The sequence below is a fragment of the Chelonoidis abingdonii genome, chromosome 4, assembly GCF_003597395.2.
Source record: "Chelonoidis abingdonii isolate Lonesome George chromosome 4, CheloAbing_2.0, whole genome shotgun sequence".
NCBI classification, from domain to species: domain Eukaryota; kingdom Metazoa; phylum Chordata; order Testudines; family Testudinidae; genus Chelonoidis; species Chelonoidis abingdonii.
In genome coordinates, this window is record NC_133772.1 from 41,387,771 (window position 1) to 41,414,440 (window position 26,670).

General features: G+C 44.8%; 1 protein-coding gene across 6 annotated transcripts in view; it reads left to right on the forward strand.

Moving 5' to 3' along the window:
* Positions 1-26,670, forward strand: part of BRSK2 (BR serine/threonine kinase 2) — a 495,363-nt gene that overhangs the window by 237,395 nt on the left and 231,298 nt on the right. For all 6 annotated transcript variants that reach the window (XM_075065085.1, XM_075065086.1, XM_075065087.1 and 3 more), the window contains exon 2: positions 2,626-2,720. In XM_075065085.1, the coding sequence (XP_074921186.1) occupies positions 2,626-2,720 (95 nt within the window). The remainder of the gene's footprint in view (positions 1-2,625; positions 2,721-26,670) is intronic.

The following is a 26,670-nucleotide window of genomic DNA, read 5'->3' on the forward strand; positions in this document are numbered from 1 at the left end:
TGTCTGAAGCACAAAGAGAACAACTGTGCACAGGTGGGTCAATGGACACTGCTTACTAAGAATCTCCAGACCCAGACGTGTGGCACAGATTTACTCACGTGTGGGATACAGATAAGGAACTCACAACTTCCAGTTACAGATAAGTAATCTCTACCTCATCTTTAATTCTGAACACACATTTAAATTCAGATCCTGCAATCTAAGGTACCAGCAATTCAATATAGTACCTTAGGGGAGCACACTGCTGCTTCAGGTTAGCCTTTTGTCACCTTCACTGTCCTCTCGCAGGCAGTGTTCTGCATGGTGCAACAATGCAGTGTTGTGCCATTGCAACGGTGGGACTGCTGGGAAATCCAGCTCCATAGAATACAACTGGAAGTTAAGCCAGAGTATTTTAGTATGGGGGGGGAGAGTTAAGGATGATACAAACATGATACATGTTTTGTTGTAAAAGACATTCAGAGCTCTACCTCACGTTGGAGGCCAGGGGAAAGCAATGAACACAAAGTAAATCTGTGCATAGCCACAAGTGAGTAGTGCCAAGGAGTTGCTGTCCAGTTGAAGGAGTGGAGCCAAAGAGGAACAGCAGTGGTAGCATTGCAACTGCTTGGAGAGGTGAATGTGGCGCCAGCAATGCTATTAGTTTATTGAGTAGACTGAATTTAGATGTGGGATTGTGGTCTGGTCCTAACACAGCTGGGTGCTGGGAATTGCCCAAGGCAGTGGGTAGGCTGTTGCTGGACCTAATTTCAAATGGGTTTGTCATGGCTGAGCTCTTAGTTTCTATGACTCGTTTATGTTATGGCTGAAAAGTAAAACTGCTTAGTGCCGTGTCAGCACTTCACCAGCTGAGTCTGAACACGGGATGTGTGGTGTGTGAAGAGAAGTTCCAACAAACGTGAGCAGAGTGCAGAAGAGGGAGGGAGCTAGAAAGGTGGGTGGGTTTCATTTCTTCGGCATAAACAGACCCTCTGTTTCACAGTTCCAAAATTATGATTTACAGTGATATAAAAAGTAGGCATACCTCTGAGGACAAACTCTTGGATTTATTGATAGAACCCCCATTCACTTCACTGGGAACAGATCTTTCTGAGACAAGAACTAATATGGGTCTATCTGGATGCATGGTTTGCCACGAACACTCTGTGAAAAGGCCTCCCCATGTTCATTGTCTCTCAAGGATCCAAATCCACTATATTCAGCTTATAAGTAAAAAGATGGATTTTTCCTCCTAACTCTAAACCCCAGTCTGGGCTCTGAGACTTAAGCAGGATTCTTTCCATTTTGTGCATCATCAGCAATAATAAAGGTGTTACAGGCCAGCCTGACCCTTGTGACCCCCTGTGCAGTGCCATGGGTTGCACAGGTCTCACTGATTCAAACTTAATAGACAATTCTGTTGATGATGCACAAGAAGTAATAGAATCCAGCATAGTCACCTGCAGCTGTGTTGGCTCTGCAGCGCTGATGGGAGTAAAGCAGTAAAACTTATTTTAGTCACTAACGTAAGCAGATCTGATTGAATACACACAGGAAGTAGATCTGTTGAGTAAGAAGGTGCCATTTTTATGCTGCTGCCTTTCAGAGCAGAACCGTATTTGTGGAAGGGAAGTTGAGAGGTAAAGGGACAAATGCTAGTCTGACACTAGTGTAAATTGAGTGATCTCATTGGAGTTACTCCAGATTTGCACTGTTGTAAATGAAAGAAGAATTTGACCTATAGTCTGTAATAGCTATCGATACCCCTAGTGCGAGTTACTGGTTGGTTTTATTTTTATTTTTTTTAGGTTTGTCTCTGTCCCAAATGTTGTGGTATCATCTAGATAAATGGTCAGAGACGGATTCCTTCATTCTGTTGCATGTATGACCATATAACTGCCCTGAAAATTATTGTGGGTCAGGAAACCATCACTGGGTTGCAATATTGCATCAGAACATGTTGATGCTTTTGCATGCTGTGATAACATTGCATCACAATGTCCATTTTGTCCAGCAGGAGAGACTGAAATAGAAAGATGGCATCCCCATTAATTGTGGCAGCACTGGGAGAAGCTGAAAGTGATCTTAGGCCAGGTCTGCACTATGGAATTTTGCCAGCACAGCTACGTTAATCAGTGGAGTGAAGAGGTATGATCCCTGACTGATATAGCTGTGCTGGCAAAAGCTCTCTCTGTAGACATAATTATATGGGAAGAACTGCTCTTGAGCCACTTACCCCTTCTTTGTTTAAGTGAATGTAATGTTGCTGAAAGACAACTCTAATGGCTCAAGTGTTCTTTCCACATGGAAATTTTGGGGGGGCTGGAATAAGCAATTCAGGCAAAAGCTCAGTTTTACTGGTATAGGCTACGTCTGCATTAGAAGTGCTTTGCCAGTATAGTATACCGATATAGCTATACTCTCAAAGCGTTCCTAGTGTAGACGTGGGTTAACTCCTAGTGCTGCTGGATCTTTTACAGTTTATTCATTATTCACATGGTTTTTTTCCCTGGGAGTAAGAAGGACTAATGGAAAAACATTTGCATATAAATAGTGAAACTGCCATGTAAGATGCTAACAGCAAAGAGCTTAACGGGGGATGTCTCTAACCATCTTGCTCTCTCTATCTCTCTGTTTCTCCTGCAGGGCTTGTGAAGTTGGGGGTTCACTGTGTAACATGTCAAAAGGTCGCGATAAAAATTGTCAACAGAGAGAAGCTCAGCGAGTCGGTGCTAATGAAGGTAATTTTCTAATGGGAGATTTGAGGAGGGGAAAGTATAGTTCTTGGCTCTGTGGCTTCTGTTCCATGCAAAATTAATCTTTAATTATGTTTAACAAACATCCCTGTCAGTTCTAGGACTGTGCTGTGCATAATAATAATAATAATTCAGGGGTGGGGCGGCTGGAATTAAAGAGAAGGAGTATGCATGTGCTTTAATTAAGAGCAAAATTAACGGCTAGCCTCAGTGCAGTTATGGCTGTGCTATGGGAGACGCATGTGTTGGGGTTCTAAGCTCCACCAGATGGTGTGTGATGCCTGTTACTCTCAGAGATTGGTGAGGACATCTATTCTGGTACGTGAGTGTTCTTACTGCTGTTCTGTGGTATAGTTTCATTCTGCTCTCTGATCTAATGCACCAGATCCTCGTCTGGTGTAAATCGGTATAGTTCCATTGATGTCAATGAAACCATGACATTTTAAACCGTCTAAGGATCTAGCCCAATGGGTTTAATTCCCAGGAGAACTTATTTAATGCATTGCACCCAGGCTAATAATAGCCTGCTCCTTAAACTAACACCATTTAGCAATCTTGGATACCAAAAGGAAAAGAAACCTGCTGTTTTTGTTTATCTGATTTGATGAACAGCAGGATCAAATACAGCCCTGACTTGAGTGAATGCAACTCCTCTGAAGACAACAGAATTGCACTGGGTTTAAGCCAGCTGTGAATTTGGCCAATGTATGTATATTTTGTGGTCCACTGTTGACCACATATGACACATTCCACATTAGTGGAAGACACATAGATCTTTTCACTATTGTTACTGTGGGAGTTTTGTTGTGTATGTGCTTGTGTATAGTAGCTATTTTCCAAGACTAGTAGTTTACAACAACCTCACTGAGAATGGAAGGAAAATTGGGGATTGAAGGAGCACACTGCTAATTTTAGGTCCAAACTAGTTTTAATGGAAAAAAGGGGGGTCAGCATAACTTCACATGAATGGAAATATCTTCAGCCTTTGTTTTTTGGAATTTCAGTGATATATTTCCCTCAGCCACCTGCTGCATTGGGAACTCATCTGGCCATGTGCTAGTCCACAAAATCCAGGAACTGAAATAGACTTGCAATAAAACTAGAACTTAAAGACACCTGCCCAGTCTAGTTTCATTGCCTAAAGAGTAAACTGAAAAAGTGAACAAACTGCACACCTGGCAAACATTAAACTAGACTTTTAATACTTTGATTAATTAGTAACATTGGTAAGGAATGTATTTAACATGAGTTTTATGTTAACTGTGAGACCCTTTTAATGTGCAGTGTCTTGTATCAAAGATGTTATTTATCTCATTGATATTTCATGGAGGAGGGCAAAGTAGAACTTCTAGCATTGCAAAATGATCCCTTTGCTTTGAGCTGATTCACTGTAGTTACTCCACTTATAGTGTAAAACTGGAGTAATGCATCGGTGACCCTTGTTTCCAGGGATGAGTGCTGAAAATTGCCACGTTCCCTGTGCGATTTTGCAAAATTATTCTCTACAGGACACCATGTATTGTGATTTCCTGCTGAACCTTTCACATCACTGCCCACAGAGCTTTCTCTTACTAGGGCTCTCCACTGCATACTCAATAGGCTGCGATTGCATATGGAAGTGGAGTGGGTATCTCATCTATTACATAAATGTAGTGACCAAATGTCTTTTCAGGATTGCTGTCTGACAGTCAGAGGCGAGCCTTTGGTTCTCTTAACTTAAGTTGGAGAGGACTATTAGCTATTTTAATTCTCAGTTCTTCCCCTGAAGAACTGAAGAGAGAGGAATTCAGTTACTCCCAGTTCATACTACAGCATCACAGTGCAGCTGCTGACAGCCTACAGGGCAGAGTCAGCAGCCACAGGGAAGAAGCCGAGGGCAGGGCCAGATAGTGTGTGATTATATGCTGGCAGTCCCACCCTGCAAATGCTCCCTCTGGCTTCTCAGTCCCAATGGCAGACCATAACTCTCTCTGCCAATGGGCCACTCTCCTCAGTCAATGGATCCCAATGTTGCACTCTCCACACACACACACTCTCCCCAACCAGGGCCCAGATCCATGGAACCTGCCTTAATCTACCTCTGGAATGGATTTGACAAACATTTCCACCTGCAGTGTTGAAGATGCAGAACTGTGGCCATATACCCTAGAGCATAAGGAAGAAGTCTGCCCTTCAGCATCTAAAATAAGCATCAGTAGCCCGCACAGCACGCTGCTCTCTCCTGCAGAGGGCTGCCATTGTAATTCTGTCTGTAACTGCTTCTTAGAGCCTTTCTCTCTCCAGTATTTTTTTTTTCACCTAGTGCTTTCGTGTGTGTGTGTGTGTGTTGTATATTCAGGGAACTGTCCCTTCTCTCCACAGCTACTCTTCATCTGAGCTTAGCAGAATTGAGAGGCATTTGGTAAAGTGCTTTCTAATCATAGCATAATACTATCAATATTTCTGGAGAGAATAATTCGGAATTGAAGCAGCTGGTCTCAATTAACAGAACTGCCGCTGTGGAGATGACACATGAGCAGGCATGGTGCAGCATGAAGCTGCAGTAAATGTATAATGTGAGTATGCATTGCCCCATCAAAGGGACCGGATTGTAGGTAGACTGCTAAGCAGATATGATGGGTTGTCTGTAGAGTAGGCACTTGGTGTTCTTATACTTTCATATTGTGGATAAATCTGAGAGCCGGGCTTCTTGCACAGGTCCACCTCTGTCACATCTGGAACATTGCATCTAGGTTGAAGCAATAACAATATATAATGTCTTAGACTGAACTAAAGGCAGAGGGCCTGATTTTGACTTCACTTCACTTTTGCACCGATGTACCTGATTTGAGCTGGATCATCCATCTACATGTTTGGTAGCATCCATTGATTTGTGGATACAGTGGGCCAGATTCTTCTCTCATGTCTCTTCTCTTACTTACACTTACAAATTAGAAGTAACTCTGTTGAAGTCAATGGTGTTATAGCAGTTTACTCCAAATGGAGACCTGGTTCATTAACTTAAATGGAGTTACTTCTTATTTGGCAGCAAGAGAACTTGGCCCAGAGAGTCCAATGTGCATAAATCAGTAGCTACTACTAAACATACAAATTTGCAATCTGTGGTTTTGATTTTTCTATGCCATTGAGGGAATTGAGCCACACAACCCTCGTTGAAATTAACATGAGTTGTGTGGCTAAACTGCCTAGTCAGTTTTGAACATCTTAGCCTGTATGTTGCATGTTAAATTTATGTCCTCTAGAGCTGAGTTACTCTATGAGCTGCTAATTCACAGTCCTCCAAACACTATGGGGAGATGGAGTTTGTAGCATCCTGTCACTTTAAATCTACAAAAGACCTTGTTAACTCCATAGCTAGCATTCTGGATTCTACAGCCCTCTGTGGGGTGCTGCAGTTTGGAAGTTCTGCACCAGCATCATTTAATTTTTAAAAGGTTTTTTTATTAATTAAAAATGAAAATGGTAGTACAGGAAAGTAGCCTTTGTGTTATTTACTATAATAATAAATTCCATTTCATATATGCTATCCTCATATTTTCAGGTTTTGAATTTGGGGCAAACTTTTCTGCTGTCAGTGCCTTACTGCATCATGTCAGTTGTCAGAGGTGATGCTGGAGCTTTTGTCAGGTGGATTGGGAGCAACGGTGGCTTTTGGCACCTACGGAGGTGTGGAAAGGATTTAGGGATTGTGAGATAAACAAACAAGTAGGATATTTTTGCTAAAAATAATCAGCAGTGAGTTTCGTTAACAGTGGTGACAAGTTATTCTTTTTTGATTTCAGAGTTAATACCCCTTTTGAGATGAATGTGATAATTTTCACCCCTTTCAGAGCTATTGTATCAGCCTATCTGCAGACTCAGGCATGAGCATATACTTTGTTCATGTGTCCAAGATTTTGTACCTGACCATAAGGACTGGAAACATAGATATGTTTATTTAAATGGAAATTTAGATTCTGGAGCACAATTTCTCAGCGGGGAGTGGATTCTACAGCAACTTCTGCAGCAGTGGAATCATGGAACGCATGGGGCCCTGAATAAAAGCAGCAAGAGATGCTAGTATTATAAAGAATTGGCCTCATAGCTGATTGGCTAAATTGCAGCTTTAAGCCACTGCCACAGGCTGGTGAATGTATCCTGTCAACAGTGTTATCCTGAAGCTTCAGCTGAACCTTTATGTATCTCTCCAGAGAAAGAGATGTGTAACAGGAGTATAGGAAAGACTCACAGGGCATGAGTTTTCACTTGTGTTACAACCTCCTTTCACTCCCGTGGCAATAGAAAGGCAGTCTAAATGAGCTGGAAAGTGGGCGTAATTTTCTGCCACAGTGGTGTGAAGTGGTCTTAGTGCAATGGAGAATTCAGGATGTGGTATTTATCCATGGGTAATGAAACGTAAAAGCAAATCATGCTTCTGTGTTCAATTATCGTTACCTTGAATTGTAGCTCAGACCACCATTATTAGACATAGGGCACGGGTATTGGATTTCTACAGTTGGAGCAAGAGCTTACCAATGGTAGTATTACCCTTTCCCACAAGGGGACTCTCAGAAGAACAGGAAGTAAGGTATGCATCCTGCTTAGGATAATTTCCCAAATTGTATAGGAAGGAGCCCTTCTGGGTTTAAACAGTGAGTTGGGGGCAGTGTGTGGATATGTGTGGGTGTCACAGGGAATCCTCTTTCTGATATGGCTGAGGTGTATTTGGAAAGTTTCTATAAGTCACTTGAAACACAGTCAGAATATGCACAGCTGCTTTTTTTTTTTTTTTTAATTTCAATGTGTTTTTGGTGATCTTCCCTGTGAATTTTTTTCCTGGAAAGGCTGTGCTTGTGGCACCAAGGGGAAGGTACAGTGAGAAAGAGACAGGTGGCCTTTGATTAGTTGGCTAGACACACAGGGATCCTGAGAAAGCCACAGGCGGGCACAGGTTTGACAACAGAGAATTGATCTCCACTTGCCTTTCTTTGGGTGTCCTTTTATTTATTTTAAATATTGCCTTGTGTATTGGCTTTTAATGTAGGCTAGTATGTCAACGGGGGAGTGTGGGGGAGTGGACCCCCTTCATCATTTTCCCTGTAAGATCACACATCTGTGAACAAAGAATGTGGGCATGCTTATAGGATGGGGGACTCTCTCCTGGGAAGCAGTGACTTTCTGAAAAAGACTTGGGGGGCCATGGTGGGTAATTAGCTGAACATAAGCTCCCAGTGTGATGCTGTGACCAAAAGAACTCATGCTGTTCCTGGATGTATAAACCGGGGAAATTCAAGTAGAGTAGAGAGGTTATATTACTTCTGTATATGACACTGTTGCCCCTGTTACTGGTTTTCTGTACCCCTTCTGGTGTCCACAATTCAAGAAGTTTTTTGAAAAACTAGAGAGGATTTAGAGAAGAGCCACCAGAACGATTAAAGGATTGGAAAGCATGCTTTATGGTGAGAGATTTCATGAGTTCAATCCATTTAGCTTATCAATGAGAAGGTTAAAGGGTGACTTGATCACAGTCTAAAAGTCCCTACATGGGAAACAGAAATTTGATAGTAGATGGCTCTATAATCTAGCAGACAAAGATACAAGAAGATTCAATGGCTGGCAGTTGAAGCTTGACAAATTCAGACTAGGCATAAGGCACAGATTTATACCATTGAGGATAATTAGCCCGTGGAACAATTTACCCAGGATTGTGATGGTAAATTTTAAATCAAGAGTGAATGTTTTTTTTCGAGCGATTATACTCCAGTTCAACCACAACTATTGGACTTCTGGCAGCAATAAATACAGGGAAGTCCAATAGCCTGTGTTATGTGGAAGCTCAGACTAGATCATCACAATGGTCCTTTCTGACATTAAAATGTATGTATCTATGAATTTCTAGGCACATGCACAAAAATCTGTAAAACTAACTGTACTTGCCCTAAATAACTGCTATAGTATAAACTAATAATGATAAAAGACCTTCTACCTGAAACAGCCTTCAGTTCCCCAACCCCCACAGAAAACCTCCCCTCAGAAAGAGACTGAATAAATAGATTGCCCTTGCAACATGCCCTGTCAGTCCAAGGCAGGGAAGGGAATTCCAGAACCCATAGTCTTCTCTCGGAATGCCTAGCTTCCAAACATATCAATCTCTGGACTACCAGCCTCACTGTACTAGCTGACCACCATGGCTAAGTTGGGATCTGGTCCAAAGCCCATTCTCAAGGCAATGGAAGTCATCAAAGTCGATCAGGAGGGCTTTGGATCCAGCTGTGAGAATACAAAGAAGCATTTGGTCGCAAAGGTGCACCAAAAGAGAACCTGTTTATTACTTTTCTAGTTATTTTTCTGTCCTGTCATTCAGTTTTCAAAGCCTGCTTTTGGTAAAATCCTCATAAATGAGGAGGTGATAAGGGACATTTTGGGTGGGTTCAAGACAAGTGTGTCTCATCAAAACCTACAGCAGGAGTTCACAGAAACTTCAGATAGAAGCTAATCTCTTTCTCTCTCTGTTTTAGGGCATGTCTATACAATCCTGTAGTCTGAACTGCGGTGCAGTGTAGACATGTCCTTAGAGCTAAACAAGGCAATTAGGGCCAAATTCAGCCCCAGTGTAAGAAGGTCAATATTCAGTGGAGTCACATCCTCTTACACCAGGACTGAATTAGACTCAGTGGAGGGCAGGGGGATTTCAGATGTGCTTTCCATTAGCATAACTTTGCTCCAGTTGCAGTAAGCTGGAATTTTACCATTTGTAGGGAGGACCAGGACTCTGAGGTGGCACCAGGCATTCTCTTAGGGGCGTGGCTGGCTGGTTCCTGCTCACATGCTTTCGGTCTAACTGATCTCCACATGTGGAGTGGAGAAGGAATTTTCTCCTAGATCAGACTGGCAGTGACCTTACAGGTTTTTACCTTCCTCTGCAGTGTGTGGGTATGAGTCACTTGCCAGAGTACATCTCATTTAATCATTTCCCTGCCACGGAGGGGGCCTTAAGCACTGATGCATCTCGGTCCCCCCTATTCTCTGCCTGTGACACATAACACTATGGTCTCCTGTGGGCTGCAGTGCTTTGGTATCATTTTGGTTGTTGGTTTAGTGTGCAGGTGCTGGGTGGTGTCGGTGGACTGTGATACACAGCAGATCAGGCTAGATGATCTGGTGGTTCCTTCCAGCTTTAAACTCAATGACTGTATGACTGCAGTGGAAGCAAATTTAGGCCACTTCTGAAAATCTCACCCAGTAGGTACAGAAAATCAGTTTATTTCGCCAATGTACTGTGTTCAGATGAATCTCAGACAGTGGGACACAAGAGACCTGGAACATTTAAGTGTTCAAAATAATAAATAAGAGAGAAAATAATATTTCCTTATATTTAAGAAAAAAAGCCTTAAGGAAAAAATTTAAAAAAAAAAAACAAAAAAAACCCAAACCTGTCAGAGTTCCTGATTAAGAAAAAGTGCCCTGGCTGGCTTGCATTGCTTACTATTCTCATGACAGATTGATTTTAAGTGTAGGAGGGTTGGCTGTACGGTAAGCAGGTCTAGTGGTTAGGGCCTGCTGCTCCAGTCTCTCTTTTAGATGAGTGTATCCTGAGCCCCTTGAATGAAGTTCATCTGGGTCAGCTTCCTTGTCAATAACCCCCTAGTCCTGCCCATTCCAGGAATCTGAGATGGGTAGGGGGGCCTGGGCTCTCCCGCTCCACTTGATGTTCCCCAGGGCCCTGAAAGTGTTGAAACTGTAGGATGGCCTATGTTCAGGCCACCTCCTGCTCACCTTAGAATCGTAGAAGATTCGGGCTGGAAGAGACCTCAGGAGGTCATCTAGTCCAACCCCTTGCTCAAGGCAGGACCAACACCAACTAAATCATCCTAGCTAGGGCTTTGTCAAGCTGGGCCTTAAAAACCTCTAAGGATGGAGATTCCACCTCCTCCCTAGGTAACCCATTCCAGTGCTTCACCACCCTCCTAGTGAAATAGTGTTTCCTAACTAGACCTCCCCCACTGCAACTTGAGACAATTGCTCCTTGTTCTGTCATCTGCCACCACTGAGAACAGCCGAGTTCCATCCTCTGTGGAACCCCCCTTCAGGTAGTTGAAGGCTGCTATCAAATCCCCCCCTCACTCTTGTCTTCTGCAGACTAAACAAGCCCAGTTTCCTCAGCCTCTCCTCAGAAGTCATGTGCCCCATCCCCCTGATCATTTTCGTTGTCCTCTGCTGAACTCTGTCCAATTTGTCCACATCCTTTCTGTAGTGGGGGGGCCCAAAACTGGATGCAGTACTCCAAATGCGGCCTCATCAGTGCCAAATAGGGGGGGAATAATCACTTCCCTTGATCTTCTGGCAATGCTCCTATTAATGCAACCCAATATGCCATTAGCCTTCCTGGCAACAAGGGCACACTGCTGACTCATATCCAGCTTCTCATCCACTGTAATCCCCAGGTCCTTTTTTGCAGAACTGCTGCTTAGCCAGTCGGTCCCCAGCCTGTAGCGATGCATGGGATTCTTCCATCCTAAGTGCAGGACTCTGCACTTCTCCTTGTTGAACCTCATCAGATTTCTTTTGGCCCAATCCTCCGACTTGTCTAGGTCACTCTGGACCCTATCCCTACCCTCCAGTGTATCTACCTCTCCCACCCTTCCTCTTAGTCACTTACTACCACCCGCAATGCCTCAGTTTGGGGTATGGCTACTGTTTAGTTGTAGTACTTTGCTTCAAACCCCACAGTAGAGCCCAGCATGGGGCTATTTTTTTACTCCCACTCCTAGGCCGGCCCACAATACCTCACTCCCACCTGATGCCTGCAAAAACCTTAGATCCTGCAGATTCCCTCATGCTACTAAAAAATAAAAAGTAAGTTAATATATTGAATAGAATTCAGACACAAGTTTTATGCCTAAAAGAATAAAACAAAATTTGCTTCAACCATGTAAAATACTTTAACTCCTGTTATAATAAACATCAAATCTTTCTATCCCTTGCTTAAATTTAAGTATTAAAACGTTTTTTAAAAAAAAGAAAAAAAAAAGAAAAACTTCTTTACATTGCTAAACTCTGTTTATGATAAGCTGCTGTCATGGGTATATCACACGGAATGTCAAAACAAATTGCACTACAATTTTCCTTAAAAGGTGCAGATTTTTTCAATGATTATAAAAAGTAAGTTGCTTTAAAAAACCTGGATTTTTTTAAACCACTTAAGCATCGTTTTTAGAACTTTGAAACATATCTTTCAAGTTATTTATATGTCAGGGTTATTATTGCATTTTGAAAAACATTTGACAGAAAAACTGCTCACAGCAATAAGTTTTTGATGGTTTGAGCCTTTTTTTAAAATGTATTTCTAAGTGAATGGTAATAAGGTCAACTTAAACAGTAGGTGTAGCCAAACTTGCATTTTGTTTTCCCACAAATTACTGCAGTCTGTGGGGTTTTGCCCACCTAATCCAGCCTGCAAACATTTTACCTGCTCCTGCTATTATGGCAGTGGGTCCTGTGGGACACACAGGATCCCTGTCCTGCTGCAGGACTCTACCCTAGACTCTCAGGGCTCATGGAATCAATCCTCTGGTGCCCCTCACAGGGTTCTTTGTATCTCTTGGCTGATGTTTTATAAATAAGTGGTGGGGGGAGACTCACAACCAGACGTCCTCAGTAAGCTCTCCTTTTCCTACTGTTCCAGGCAGTGTTCCTCCAAGACAGGGTCTCAAACACACGGCCCAAGGGTTGCATGCAGCCCGCTGAGTTATTTCCTGCAGCTCACCATACCTCCCCTCACCCCACCCCGCTCCTGCCTTGGCCGTGGTGTAGGGTTTGGAAAGATCATCACAGTAAGGTTGTTGTGTTGCTGAAGAAAAAGAACCATCCAGAAGACTTTTATATCCTTGGAAAAATCCTGATTAAATAGGAAAATGAAATAAAATCCTCCCGCCAGAATACACACAAACACTCTCATGTTCACATTTGCAAAGGCAGTCTCTTGCATGTTGCTGAGATGCGCACACACTCTCACACATTCAGATTTATATGAAAATAGCTTCTGTGTTGCAGAGTGCATGCACACATACCTGCACACAAACACACTCAAGCTCACGTCGACACTGGTAGTGTCTTGCCAGTTGCTGAGTGTACTTGTGTGCATACACACAGTCGCACACAAATGCTCTTTTTGGTTTATCTTGAGCTTTGAGAATTACTACTGGCTTGTCTTCTTTTACCTCAGGAGACGAGCGGATTCGAAGCGTGTGCATGCCTGTGTGCGTGTTTGATAGCGTGTAGGTGGTGAACAAACTGTCAGAATGACTGGCACTCGTCAAAGAGCTCGAGTGCACAAACACACATGCAGCCCCCCTCTGCAACCCTAGTTTGTATTCCAGTAACAACCCATTTAGCGCAGCACAGCTTCATAAGTGGGATTCTGTCTTCTATGTTCAAAGAAACAAAAAAGTAGCTTGGTGTATGGAAAATATGGAGAAATAAAAGGGTTGTTTTTCCCTGGCTTCTTCCTGCCATAGGGAGTTTGGGACTAGGGATCTGTTACTGAATGTATAATGGAGAGTGTTTTGTTTTAATCTGGAGCTGGCGAGCAGCACTGAAAGCTCACTCACTTGTCATCTGTTTGAACAGTTAAAGAAGTTGGATAATTGTGTTTTCCTGTGGAGAAGAATCGCTCTCCTCCTCCTCTTTCCACCACACCCACAACTCAGCACAGTTTGAGTTATTCTTTAGGAGGGGAATTAAACAAGAATCAAGAGCACATGCTGTACCTGTCAGAAGAACAAACCTGTCAACAGTACATGGTGCCTTTCGCTCTCTAAATTTAGAGTGATCAATTGACGCATTTGGGCAAGTTATAGCAATAATTGGACCTATTTTATTCTCTGATTTTTAGTTCCACAAATTGACATAATAGCAGTCTGGCTCAGACATGTATGGTACCAACTGCAAACACACACACAATCTACCGCCTTCAGGCAGTACTCAGGGTCCTACAATTGTGTATGCTACAAGGCCCTGGTCCACAACCTACTGAAGTCAATAGGAGCCTTTTTATTCATTCCAATGGGCTTTAGATCAGGCCCATAATGACTGGACAGACAAATAGACCCTCCGCATATGGTTGGGTCTCAGAATTCAAGGTTCAGACAGTCTGTATACCTTTAGCTAAGCCAGGCTTTTTATTTAATATCATCTATGTCTTCACGCAATTTAACACCCTGACCCAGTGAGAGCGCTGTAAAAGCCACTTTTTTACCCATTCCTTTTGACTGCCTCCATCATATTCCCACCAAACTTCTGGCCCAGGGAGTAAGAAACCACAGCTAGGCTTCAGACTGGTTTCTCTAATCTCCAGTCAGACTACTGAACAGGCCCAGGAATAAGCCTGCTCTGTACCTGCAGCCAGGGGCGGCTCCAGGCACCAGCGCAGCAAATGCATGCCTGGGGCGGCAAGCCGTGGAGGACAGCCTGCCGGTAGCTCTGAGGGAAGTCCTCCAGTCCCACGGTTTCAGCGACAATTCAGCAGCGAGTACACTGAAGGAGCGGGACCGGTGGACCTCCCACAGAAACGCCTCCGAAGTCTGCCTGACTACCGTGCTTGAGGCAATTAAGAAACATAGAGCTGCTTCTGCCTGCTACTAGATAAAGGAGTGTACTACAAAGGACTGGATTCTGGTTGAGTCCTAACACTACACCATCTTCACAGCCCTGATCCCCTGCACAACCACCCCAATCTCCCTGATGGAAATGCTTTATAGATTGTATATATCAATCACTGCCATACCACTGAGATTTAGAAGAAATGTAGTGGCCATTCTCTGTAATAGCACCAAGGTTTTTAAATTTTGAAATGGGAAAGTTCAGAGTATGTTCTCCACAGGGCTGAAATTCTCAGAGTGTTTGCTGGAGCCTGCTGTGGGGGGCGCCAGGGCTTGGGGCTTCAGCCCCGTGGAGGACATCAGGGCTCAGGGTTTCAGCCCCACAGGGAGCATTGGGGCTTGGGGTTACAGCCCCATGGAGTGTGCCAGCGCTCAGGGCTTCTGCCCCACAGGTTTGAAAATATTTAGTGGAACTTCTCTCCAGGCAGCTCCTGCTTCATTTAAGCCGTGATTCTCCAGATGGAACTACAGTGGGAAATTTTAGGGAGGCCAAATTCTTATGTAAAGCACCATGAGGTCTGTAATCACCACAAGGGGTTAGGACTTCAGGTTTGCATCTCATCAGAAAGACAGACTAGTTTGTCATGTCCTGGCCTTGTTCTCAATTTTTCTACCCAGCTTTAGTGAAAACAAAGTCCAGGATGGATTTCACCTACAGGTGGTAGGCTGAGCGCCACGCTGACCAAAGAATCTGAATGTCAGCCATGGATGCATCACAACTCCCATTGGGCATTCCTCTCTTTGCTGGGGCAGAGCAAGTATCCGTTTTGGCTGGATGTAATTTGTGTATCAAAGGCAACTCTCCTCTGCTTTCATGTCTGCCATGCCTAGAAACATAATGCTGGTAGCTGTTCACAGCAAGCTTGTAAGAAGTTACAGGAGGCTGGTGATACCTCAGCATTGCCACAGAGCACATATGCTTCAGGAGCAATTTCAATAGGAAGCAAGGACAATTCACCATCAGCACAATAGGTTAACGCACATTTTTCCCCCCTCCACTTCAAATCTTTTGCTGGGTCGTAAATGAAATGATTTTGGTGGTCGCAGTTCATGTTAGTCCATATTGCACAGCCCAGAATCCTCACTGGCAGCCTTTATTTGGGAGAGAACCGAGACTGGAATAGCAAGTGTTGCCTGTCAGATTAATGGTTCATTAGTCTTTAAAGAGGATGGAATGAGCACAGACGCAGGGCCTGAGTTTTGAAGGTGTCTTGATCACATAGAGTCCCAACACAAGCATCACAATGTTGGTCCAGGCCCCATTAAGAACGATAACACATCCCTGCTTATCTGAGACAAGCCGCTGAAGCAAAGACTTTACTTTAGTCTCGTCTATGCTGGAAACTACACAGTTTATTTAATTCGGGTACAAGCAGAGGTGAAAGTAAGCCAGTCCGGTACAGTACAGTGTATCAGCAAGAGCCAGTACGCTGTGCCAGACTACACTGGCTTCTCTGACAGTGATTTAAAGGGCCCAGGACTCCAGCCACTGCAGGGAGCCCTAGGCCCTTTAAATCACCGCTGGAGCTCCGGCAGCCAGGCTCGGGCGGGGATTTAAAGGGCCCGGAGCTCTGGCCCCTGCGGGGAGCCCTGGGCCCTTTAAAGCGCCGCCTGAGCCCTGCTGCCGGAGCTCTGGCAGCACTTTAAAGAGCCCGGGACTCCCTGCAGCGGCCAGAGCCTTGGGCCCTTTAAATCACTGCCGGAGCCCCTGCCGCCCTGTGGTAGCAGCAGTAGGGCTCCCACGGTGATTTAAAGAGCCCGAGCGCCATGGCAGCTGGAGCCCCAGGCCCTTTAATTTGCCCCTGAGCCCCAGGGCCTTTAAATCTTGAAAGGCCCCACCTCTTCTGGTTGAGGCCACAGCTCTTCCCGTTGAGGCCATGCCCCTGCTCAGGACTCCGGGGTACCGATAAGTCCTTTAAGTTACTTTCACCCCTGGGTATAGGCCATACCACTAAAAGAACTCTTCTGCAAGCATGGGCTGAGTCTTCACACTGCTAACTGACAAAGCTATGCCAGCAAAGCTTTTAAGCATAGACCAGACCTCAGTCTGTCTTTCCAACAACTGGCCATAAAGAACTGGCAAGAGTTTGAGAAAAAGCTGGAAGGGCTGAATCCTGATCCAGTTAACAGTTAGGCCCAGAACCATCACATGGAGCCGGATGCCGCATACTATCGGTTTGCTTTGCCATGATTAGAACATGCTCATCTGTCTCTCTAATGGCAGATTTTTAGGCATTTGGGTACATCCTCTTTGCTTCTGGGATCCACCAGATGCTAGGTCTGAACATGTCCCCCTGGCTTCTGGCATTTTGAAGAAGCTAAATCCACTGTGGATACAATATTGACATGTTGGTCTGTGCATGAAGCATGCTCACGTAGCAGTGATCTGTGTCCATAGGCATTCTTCATGCAGATACCAGTGTCCTCAGCTACACTGCACACTCTGCATGGCGGTGGGGACTAGAACTCATAACCTTCAGTTCCAAAAACGCTGGCCTCACCCTCTTCCACTAAAGGAAAATATTTTTTACTTATCAGGACTAATAGGGCTCACCTATTCTCTTTTTGGGCCAGCTGCTAGATAGTGACATAACTATAATCATATGTGGGCTGTTTCTCCTTTGGAGCAGAGTGGGGGATAGCTCAGTGGTTTGAGCATTAGCCTGCTTAAACCCAGAGTTGTGAGCTCAATGCTGGAGAGGGGCTATTTAGGGATCTGGGGAAAAAAATCTGTCGGGGGGTTGGACTAGCTGAGCTCCCTTCCAACCCCAGTATTCTATAAGATAGTAGTATATATAATTGTCCCACCTGTATATTAGGACACTTTGCGTTCCTGACCTGTTTGCTGTTTAACACATGATGGCAATCTGTGCCTATGCAGTGGGGTAACAGTAGCATCAGCATACGTCAATGAAACAGTCATGTTGGATGATATTCACCCTCAGTAACACAGACCACTAGGAAGATGGAAAGGAGTTTAATCTTAAACTTTGCTACTTCTGCCAGTATCTCACTGCATGATGTTTGTTCCATAGCATCTCCAAGGGTTCCCAGGTGTTACCACAGATGGAAATGGAGATTTTCAAAAGTGACTCGAGATCTGGGGATTCACAACTTAAGACACCTGAAAGGGGGCTGCATGTTCAGAGGGCAGGTGCTCCAAATTTACTGAAAAATCAGACCCTTTTAAAGTGTTTTGAGTTGGGCACCCAAAATCACTAGTCACTTTTGAAAATTTAGGCCAGATATGCCAGGCTACACCAAGGTCACCCAGTGGTTTCATACTGAAATGCCTGTGGATGTTTTCACCTTTCGGGTAAGTCAAGGCACCTCTAAAATGGGAAAGTCTTAATAAGAAAGACATGGGATAGGTCTCTTTCTTCTATTTCTAGTAGGTACCACTTGCAGGCACTTCTTTTAAAACACCTGGCATGCTAAAGATATGCTTCCCACATGACTCCAATTCTGTGCATTCAGTTAAAAAGTCAGCATGTGAATCCTGAATTTTTCCTGACTCCAGCTTTCCCACTGCTTCAACAGGCAGAAGCATAACCAGAACTATCATCTGCTGGTTCCCAGCAGAGAAGAGGACAGGCCTAAATACCAAAAAAATACATCAGTAGGCTTCAGCAGTGGCAAAATCAATCAACAGGACAACAATGCCCAGTTTTATCTGATGCCTGTGAGCCAGGAAAGCTTCTGGGTGTCAACTATATCTGGGGTGTTTGCTTTTTAGACATCAAGAACTGGGGAGAAAAGTAACAAAGAGTCCTGTGGCACCTTAAAGGCTAACAGATGTACATCTTTTAGTCTTTAAGGTGCCGAAGGACTCTTTGTTGCTTTTTACAGATCCAGACTAACAAGGCTACACCTCTGGTACTCGGGAGAAAAGCTATCTGTTGCTTGCTGCTGGAGAGATTGCAGTTCTGTGTAACTAAGGGTATGGCAACACTTGAAACTTTAAAGCACTGCCGCAGTAGCAGTGCTGCGGCAGCGCTTTGAAGTGCGAGTGTGGTCGCAGCGCCAGCACTGTGAGAGAGCTCTCCCAGCGCTGCACGTACGCCACATCCTCTACGGGTGTAGCTTGCAGCGCTGGGAGCTGCACTCCCAGCGCTGTGGCACTGTTTACACTGAGGCTTTACAGCGCTGTATCTTGCAGCGCTCAGGGGTGTGTTTTTTTCACACCTCTGAGCGCGAAAGTTGCAGCGCTGTAAAGCGCCAGTGTAGCCATGGCCTAAGTAACTAGGGCTAGCAAGTCAAACAGGTAGGGATATCTCTCAGATGTTTAACTGTTTACAGCTTCCCTAGAAGAATTTGCTCTTGGGTCAAATCCTACAATGTTTCGGAAGTACCTCCATGGAATCCAGGAGGAGATTGTCACAATGAATTCTATATAAGAGATTGCTGTATAGTGTTAATCAGTGGGTAGAAATGCTTAGTATGTGTATAGGGAGAGCAGTGTCTAGCATAAACTACTTACTATCGAGGAAGTCAGCCCAGTGTGACCCATCTCTCAAATATTTTGTGCTAAAGCTACTTTTTAAGTTTCTTTTTCTTCTCAGATTTCCTTCCTAATGCCCCTGAAATAAATCCCTTCATTCTAATGTTCTTATCTCTTTTCTTTGATGAAATTTCTCTCTACCCTCCTACTCTCTCAGCTGTCCCTGAATTGCCTTCCTAAATCCATCCTGTCCTTCATTAACCTCCTGTTGTCCCTCACTGCCCAGGACACCACTTTCAAAGCGGGAGAAAGTGAGTGAGAGAGCGAGCATGTTATCCTCTCTCTGGTTATTACATACTCATTTTATCCACCTCCCTGTCTTTTAAAGCAGCCCCTTGATTTTTAAATCCAGTGGCTAGCAGCCTTTGCTCGTACTGTGTCCTGTTCCTTCAGAAGTGGTCTTGCTTGAAAGCAAATGGGAGGGGACAATGGTCAGGGAAGGAAAATCTACATCTGTACTGCACAGTCATTGAGTGTAGCATTTCCACTCCTTTCTGTGTGCTTGAGGGTCACACACACACACACACAGCCACTGAGGCTGGACCTGGCACCTGATTTGCATGTCAACGCGACCAGTGGCAAGCCCTGGAAAGTCTGTACAAGGTTGGGACATGGGAGCTGAGCCTGGCAATGACCATGGGATCAAGGAGAGAGAGCTGGATGCCAGGAATCAAGCTGGTGGGGAGGTGGGAGAGATTAGAGCTTCTCTCTGCAATCAAAGGGAGATGTCAATTCTTGACTCTCCCTGTGAGAGGGCCTGCGAGTGACCTCAAGTGCTCTGCTTCACAACGGACAGACCGAGCCCCAAGATGCTTTTGGAAGCATGAGAACTGAAAGACAGTTGAGATTGGGAGGTCTCCCCTGCACTGGGCACTAAGAATGCAGGGCCCACTGGTCTAAGGTGGGTCACCATGCCCCTGGGGAGGGAGGAGTAATGGACTATACCACCCCGGGGGATCAGAGTGCCCCAAGAAGAGGAACTGCAAACACAACATAAACGAAGTGTGATTGTGTAGTAGTAATGATAATTCCTAGCTCTTGTACAGTGCTTTTCATCCACAGTTATCAAAGCAATTTTCAAAAGGGAGGGGTCAGAATTATTATCCTCATTTTACAGATGGGGAAACAGAGGCACAGGGAGGGGAAGAAACTCACCCCAGATCCCCCAGTAAACCGGTGGTAGAGCCAGAAATTGAATCCAGGTACCAATCCAGTGCCCTACCCACTAGCATAAGCTTTTTATTGCCACTTGAATAAATTGCTTGTGCTTCTGTCACTTAAATAAATATGGTCTGTGATGGGTTAGATCACAGAATCCCCCTTGGGAGCTGCCATCTGATGTGCCAAGACTACCTCTGCTCCTGCTTTCCTTGCCAGCTCGGGACCCCAGCACCCTGTCTTGCTGAGCCAGACACTCCTATCTGCTGCAACAAAGACTCAGGGTCTGAATTACTTGCCCCAAAGCTGCAGGTTTACTTGAAAGCAGCAAACAGAAGTGTTCCTGTCTTTAACACTCAGATGCCCAACTCCCAATGGGGTCTGAACCCAAATAAATCTGTTTGACCCTGTATAAAGCTTATACAGGGTAAACTCATAAATTGTTCGCCCTCTATAACACTGATAGAGAGATATGCACAGTTGTTTGCTCCCCCAGATATTAATACATACTTTGAGCTAATTAATAAGTAAAAAGTGATTTTATTAAATACAGAAAGTAGGATTTAAGTGGTTCCAAGTAGTAACAGACAGAACAAAGTAAGTCACCAAGCAAAATAAAATAAAATGCACAAATCTATGTCTGATCAAACTGAATACAGATAATCTCACCCTCAGAGATGGTTCAGCAAGTTTTTTCCGCAAACTGAACACCTTCCAGGCCTGGGCACAATTCTTTCCCCTGGTACAGCTCTTGTTCCAGCTCAGGTGGTAGCTAAAGGATTCTTCATGATGGCTCCTCTTCTCCCTTTGTTCTATTCCACCCCTTTATATATCTTTTGCATAAGGGGGGAATCTTTTGTCTCTCTCTGGGTTCCCACCCCCTCCTTCTCAATGGAAAAACACCAGATTAAAGATGAATTCCAGTTCAGGTGACATGATCTCATGTCCCTTCAAGACTTCACTGGCAAGTGGGCAATGTGTAAAACACACCCATCTGCAGACAATTGTCCTGGTTAATGGGAGTCATCAAGTTTCCAAACCACCATTAATGGCCCACACTTTGTATAATTACAATAGGCCCTCAGTTATATTTCATATTTCTAGCTTCAGATTCAAGTGTGGTACATTTATACAAACAGGATGATCACACTCAGTAGATTATAAGCTTTGTAATGATACCTTACAAGAGACATTTTGCATGGAGCATATTCCACTTACATTATATTCATTCATTAACATATTTTTATAAAACGATATAGACTGCAACGTCACACTGCTACCAAAAATCTCTGATCAGAGGCACAGGGGACACATGTGCACCTGATATGGCGCAGCCCTAGAGACATGCATGTAGAAGAAATCCAGTTATTGCACAAGATGAATAACCTCTGCATGCTAAACTCTGCTCTAAGAAATCAAAGGACAGTAAGATTCTAATGTTAGAAGCTAAGAAGACATCCTTTTCAGGTGGAAATCAGCAGAAGTAAGGATAATCTTGGAGTTTGTCACTCTAGCTAAGGCAGGGATCGCGGGGGGATCAGGGCAGGAAGGGCGGATAGGCATGAGTCTCAGGCCGTCAGGGAAGGGGAATAGGGGGCAGTCGGAAGGACAGGGGTATAGGTAGGTAGGGGGGCAGTAGGCCTGGGGCCGGAGGAGTCAGGGAAAAACAGGGCGCGTTGAGATCACGGGTTCTGAGAGGGCAGCAGCGGGCACGAAGAGGGTGAGCCATGCCTTGGAGACAACCCCACGGCCCGCCATACATTTGGAACCAATGCCCACCAATAAAGTGCCTCCCCTGAACTTAACCATTTTCAATAATAGCTAGAGAGACGGACAGCGCCCTAGAAGTCGGCCCATCCGAACGTATTGTGGCCCCGCAGGAACTAAAAAACAAACAAAAAACAAACAACAAACAAAAAACACATGTAAAAACACTGGCTGTCCCACCAGTGGCCGACTGGGCAGCACTCCGCGTGCTCACTCGCTCCGTTCAGTGCACTGAAGACCCGCTGCCGAAGGCCCGCCGCAGACCGAAGCACAAACTCCGCGAAGCCACTGAAACTAATGCGGCCGTGAGTAAATAATTGAAAAGGCGCCTCTAGCCAGGAAGGATTCTCAAGCGCGGGCCGATCGGGAATGTAAAGACTAAAGCCACCCTGCTGAGGAGACCCTTAAATAAATTTGAACAAGGTGACATCACAGTTAACGGTTATAATAAAATGCTAAGATGAAAGAAATACTGGATAACTAGCAAAAAGCTCTGTAGGTATCATACAAAGCTTATACTATAGATATGATCATCCAGTTGTATAAAGGTCACTCTTGTGCGAAAACTAGAAAATAATAAACTCGGTAGGGCCAGGTAATTATGCAAATGTGGCCAAATTAGTGTGAATCTTATGCCCATAAACCACGACAATGTGCAGATGGCTGTTTACCCTTAATCTCCTGTATCGGTGTGCAATGGGCAATGAGTGCATGACATTGACATTCACCCGAACGAACAACTTAACTAATGTCTTCATAGAAGAGGTGGGAACAACAGGTACAAAGGACTGGCCTAGCAAACAGAATATAAAGGTGGAAAGAAAAAAGGAGGTAACATCAATGAAGAATCCCCTAGCGACACCTAACTGAACAAAAACTGTACCGAGAAATCGCCAGCCTGGAGTTCCAGTCAGGAAAAAACCTCACTGACCCATCACTGAGGTCTTATCGTCAGTTTCGAATCAACATAGGCAATTTGGGGCTTTTTTATTTGCTGGACTACTGTTCGCCTGTACTACGGACCATTAAATCCACTATGTTTAATAAAATTACTTTTAACTTAATAATGTACTCAAGATATAATATCTGGGACAAACAACTGTGCTCTCCATCATGGTATAGAAGGCGAACAATATGGATTTTACCGTAAAGCTTTATCCAGGGTCAAAGACGATGTATTGGTGCGACCGCCATTGGGATGGGCATCTGAGTAAAGACAGAAATTTCCGACGCGGCGACGCAATAACACTGCAGCTTGCGCACACACGGAGCTTATATGTAAGGCAGAGAGCAGTAGAGAGTAGATAGAGGAGACGGCAAGGAAAGCCGACAGAAGGTAGCTGGCACAATCAGAGGAGCCCAAGGGACTATCGAACCCATCACAACCATATTAAGACAGAACACAAGCAATTTATCAAGTGGCAATAACAAGCTAGCGAGGGGTAGGCACTGATGGTATTGGATCAATTCGCCACACCGTACTGGGGATCTGGTTGATTCTTCCCTCCCTCCGTTCCCCAAGCTGTAAAATGAGGAAATAATTCGACCCCCTTGAAATGCTTGGAAACGTGGAGAAAGAACACTGAAACAAGACTGGATTATCCATTACTAACTACACAATCCACTCGGGTAGTTTTTCAGCCTCTTGGGACTCTGACGGGTGATATCCATACCTCCCAGGGCAGGGACCCACCTTAACCATGGGCCCTGCATTCTTAGTGCCATTGAGGAGCACCCCATCGCAACGCTTCAGTTCAGGCTCCAAAACATCTTGCCGGGTCCTTGTGAAGCAGAGCACTTGAGTCAGTCGCAGCCCCCACAGGGAAGTCAAAGACGACAACTCGTTATTGCAGAGGAAAACTCGAATCCCCCACCTCCACAGCTGGATTCCGCATCCACTCCTTCCTGTCCCATCGGCCGGGTAGCCCATGTCCAACCGGTAAGACTCCGGGTGCCACGGTGCGTGGACATGCAAACAGGGCTGCCCAGTCCAGCCCATTGCTGGTGTGGGTTACCCTCAAGCACACAGAAGGAGTGCAATGTCAAACTCAATGACTGCATACAGATGTAAATTCCTCCTGACATTGTCCCTCGCCATTGCATCCAACAAGACCAACTTGAGGAACAGACACGAGTAAACGAGCAAAGGCGGCCATCCCACGATTAAAAATCAAGGGCTGCTTAAAGACAGGGAGGATAAAATATATTAATACAGAGAGAGGAAACATCTCGCTCTCTCACTCACTTTCTCCGCCTGGAAAGGGTGTCCGGCAGTGAGGGACAACAGGAGTAATAAGGACAGAGATTAGGAAGGCATTCAGACACTAAAGTAGTAGGTACGAGAAATTTATCAAAAAAGAAGATAAGAACAGAGAAAAGGGATTAATTTCAGGGCATTAGGAAGGAACGAGAAGACAAACTTAAAAAGTAGCTTAGCACAAAATTTTAAAGATGGCACACTGCGACTCCTCATAGTAATAGTGAAATGAACACTGCCCCTATACACAACTAACATTTTACCTCTGATAACACTAACACAATCTCTTAATAGAGAATCATTGGACAAATCTCCCCGGATTCCACTGGAGGGAACGTCCGAAACATGTAGATTTGACCCAAGAGCAAATTCTTAGGGAAAGCTGTAAACAGTAACACTGAAAGAATCCCTCCTGGTTTGACTTGCAGCCCAGTGACTAGGCCATCACAGGCACTTAACAGTGCGCTGTCAACTGCCGCCTCAGAGTGTAAAAAAACACACCCCTGAGCGCTCAGAACAGCGCTGTAAACCTCAAGTGAAAACAGTGCCACAGCGTGGGAGGCAGTCCAGCGCGCAAAGCTTACACCCGTAAGAGAGGCACTGCAGAGCTGGGAAGCTCTCTGCACAGTGCTGGCGCTGCGACACACCGACTCAAAGCCTGCCGCACCTCGCTATTCTCGCGCAGGCTTTAAAGTCAAGGTGCCAATAACACTTAGTTAGCAACAGAACTGCAAAAGTCCCAGCACAACACAGATAGTTTCTCGCGATACCAGAGTGTAGCGCCTGTAGTCGGACTTAAACAAGCACAAAGAGCCTTCGCGACCTTAAAATAAAAGATTGTACATCTGTTAGCCTGAAGGTCACAGGACCTTTGTTACTTCTCCCATTCTTGATGCTCAAAAGCCAACACCAGAATATAGTGACACCCCAGAAGCTCGGCCACAGCATCAATAAAACTGGCTTGTGTCGTTTATGATTGCACTGATGAAGCCTAATGTATTGTTTGGTATTAGCCTGTCCTCCTTCTCTGCGGCACAGCTAGATGCAATTTCTGGTTAGCTTCTTGCCCTGTGAACATGGAAAGCGATCAGAAAAATTCAGGAGCCAATGCTGACTTTAACTGAATCACAGAACATGGATCAATTGGACAACTTTAAGATGCCAGTTAAAAGAAGTGCCGCAAGTGGACCTACAAAAAGAAAAAAGCAGACCTATCCCCCTCGTCTTCTTATTAGAGACTTTCCCTTAGAGGCCTTGATCTACCTCGAAAGGTAAAACATCCACACGAGTCAGTAGAAAACCACTGGGTGACCTGGTGTAGCCTGGCATATTCTGGCCTAAATTTCAAAAGTGACTGGATATTGGGTGCCCAACCAAAACACTGTAAAGGTTCGATTTTCAGTAAATTGGAGCACCGCCCCTGAACACAGCCCCTTCAGGCTCAAGTTGTGAAATCCCCAGATCTCGAGTCACTTTTGAAACTCCATTTCCATCGTGGTAACACCGGAGAACCTGGAAGAGCATGGCACAAACATCATGCAGTGAGATACGCAGAAGTAGCAAAGTTAAGATTAAACCCTCCATCGTCAGGCGGTTACGAGGGTAATATCACAACATGACTGTTCATTGACCGTAGTGCTATGCTACGGTACCCCACGCATAGCACAAGATTGCCATCTGATGAAACAGAAACAGGTCAGAACGCAAAGTGTCAATATACAGGGACATTATAAACTACAATCTATAGAAATACTGGGTTGAAGGGAGCCTCAGCTAGCCAACCCCGAAGATTTCCCCAGAATCCCTAAATAGCCCCTCTCCAGCATGAGCCACAACTCTGGGTTAAGCAGGCGAATGCTCAACCACTGACTTCCCCCAACTCTGCTCCCAAAGGAAAACAGCCCACATATAAAGGTTTAGCACTCTCTAGCAGCTGCACAAAAAGAAATAGGAGCCCTATTAGTGATAATAAAATATTCCTTAGGGAAAGGTGAGGCCAGCGTTTGGCATACTGAAAGTTAGAGTTCTATCCACCGCCCAGCAAGTATGCAGGTAGCTGAGACACGGTATCTCAGAAGAATGCCTAGACAGATCCACTGCTCAGGAGCAGGGCGCACACAGACCAACACAATAATTTATCACAGTGGATTACTTCTTTCAAAAGCCAGAACCAGGGGATCATTTCAGACCTAGCATCCGGATCCCAAACAAAGAGGATTACCTCAATCCTAAAAATCGCCATTAGAAGAATGAGCAGTGTAACATGGCAAAGCACACCGATGTGCTGCATGCTCGCTCCAGTGATTGGTTCTGGGCCTAACGTTACCGGATCAGAGTCAGCCTTCCAGCTTGTCTCAAACTTTGCCAGTTCTTTAGGCCAGTTTGGAAAGACAGACTGAGGGCTGGTATATGCTAAAGCTTGCTGGCATAGCTTTTGTCAGTACATGTGAAGACTCAGCCATGCTGCAGAAGGAGTTCTTTTAGCTGGTATGCCTATACAGGGGTGAAAGTACTTAAAGGCTGAGTACCGGATACTAGCAGGCATGGCACGGGAAAAGCTGGCGCTAACCAGAAGAGTGGCCTTTCAAGATTTAAAGGCCCTGGGCTCAGAAA